Source organism: Zea mays, chromosome 3, assembly GCF_902167145.1.
Source record: "Zea mays cultivar B73 chromosome 3, Zm-B73-REFERENCE-NAM-5.0, whole genome shotgun sequence".
In the NCBI taxonomy this organism is placed as follows: Eukaryota; Viridiplantae; Streptophyta; class Magnoliopsida; order Poales; family Poaceae; genus Zea; species Zea mays.
In genome coordinates this window covers 48,451,786-48,453,091 of record NC_050098.1, presented here as the reverse complement: position 1 = coordinate 48,453,091, position 1,306 = coordinate 48,451,786, and the positions used below count along the sequence as shown (strand labels likewise).

Here is a 1,306-nt window from a genome sequence, read left to right as displayed (position 1 = left end):
AAAGGAAGAAATGATATTATTATATATATCGTATGTATAATATGTCCAGGCCACATAGTTATACAATCATGCATATACAATAATGAAGGCACGTCCAGATATCAAAACGATAGTGCTAAAATCCTATATAGGCGCGCCCCGCAAACGTACGTACACTCTCGCAAAAAAAATATAAGAAAAAAATCACAATAATAATATTACTCCGCATATTATTATATTTATACAAGCGTAAAGGAAACAACAACAAAAACTACTATATGGTACAGAGCTATTATAGTAGCAAAGCAGCAAAGCTTAAAAGCATGGCGTATTGCGGGTTTAACGTCCTTGGTTCGCTGTTGGGAAGTGGCTGTGGACCCCCGGATAGCTGATCAGACTGCGGCTGTGGATTTTGGTTGGGAGCAGGTTGTGGTTGTGGCTGCTGCACATTTGGGTCTGGCATCGGCACAGGCTGTGGGTTTGGGTTTGGGTTAGGCTGTGGGATCGGGCCCGGCTGTGGTTGCGGGAGAGGCTGTGGCAAGGGTTGAGGTTGTGGCTGTGGGTTCGGGTCAGGCTGCGGCGGGATTGGACCAGGCTGTGGCTGCGGGAGGGGCTGGGGCTGAGGCTGAGGTTGTGGGTTTGGGTCAGGCTGCGGGCCTGGCTGTGGTTGCGGAAGGGGCTGCGGCTGCGGCTGAGGGTTTGGATTTGGTTGCGGCAGGGGCTGTGGTGGCAGTGGGTTCGGCGGCCCCGGTTGCGGCCGTACGTTTGGGTCTGGCTGCGGCTGCGGCTGCGGCTGCGGGACAGGCTGAGGCATCGGGTTTGGCAGCTGCTGCAGACTTCGACCACGACGTTCCCCAGGGAAGCTGCCAAGCGCTGTTGCCCCTGCGAGCGATCCCGCTACCAGGAGAAGCAGCAGCAGCGGCGGCACCAGGGCCAGAGGAAGGGACGAAGAGCGGAGGAGACGCTTCGCCATAGCTTGTAGCTCGAGGTGGTGGTGGTGGTCGTTCGGTGGTGCTTGACGTCGCTCAGAGATAGATAGCTTTGTGGCTCAGTGGCTGGCTCACTGCCTGCGGTGTAAAGTAGAGTGGATGGGGATGGATCAGGTCTCTGGGGGACCTGGTTGATATTTATAGGCACAGTTAGCCAATGGACGGCTGACTTGTGTTGCCGTTGAGCCGCTGATGTCTGCAGTACAGTGGCCTGGTTGAGCACGCTAGGTCGACTGCTGCTCGAGTAAGATCTACACAACCTGCAGTAAATGTACACCTAATTGTTGGTCTAGACATTTAAACAGCATACGAAGCAGAAGGGAGAACTGCTATTGATT

At 53.7% G+C, this 1,306-nt stretch overlaps 1 protein-coding gene across 1 annotated transcript; it reads right to left on the bottom strand.

Moving 5' to 3' along the window:
- On the bottom strand, positions 1 to 1,075 carry LOC103650048 (anther-specific proline-rich protein APG-like). The gene has a single exon (NM_001156460.2). It carries the CDS (start codon positions 950 to 952, stop codon positions 272 to 274), a length of 681 nt encoding a protein of 226 aa, NP_001149932.2. The 5' UTR covers positions 953 to 1,075; the 3' UTR covers positions 1 to 271.
- Positions 1,076 to 1,306: the final 231 nt, after the last annotated feature.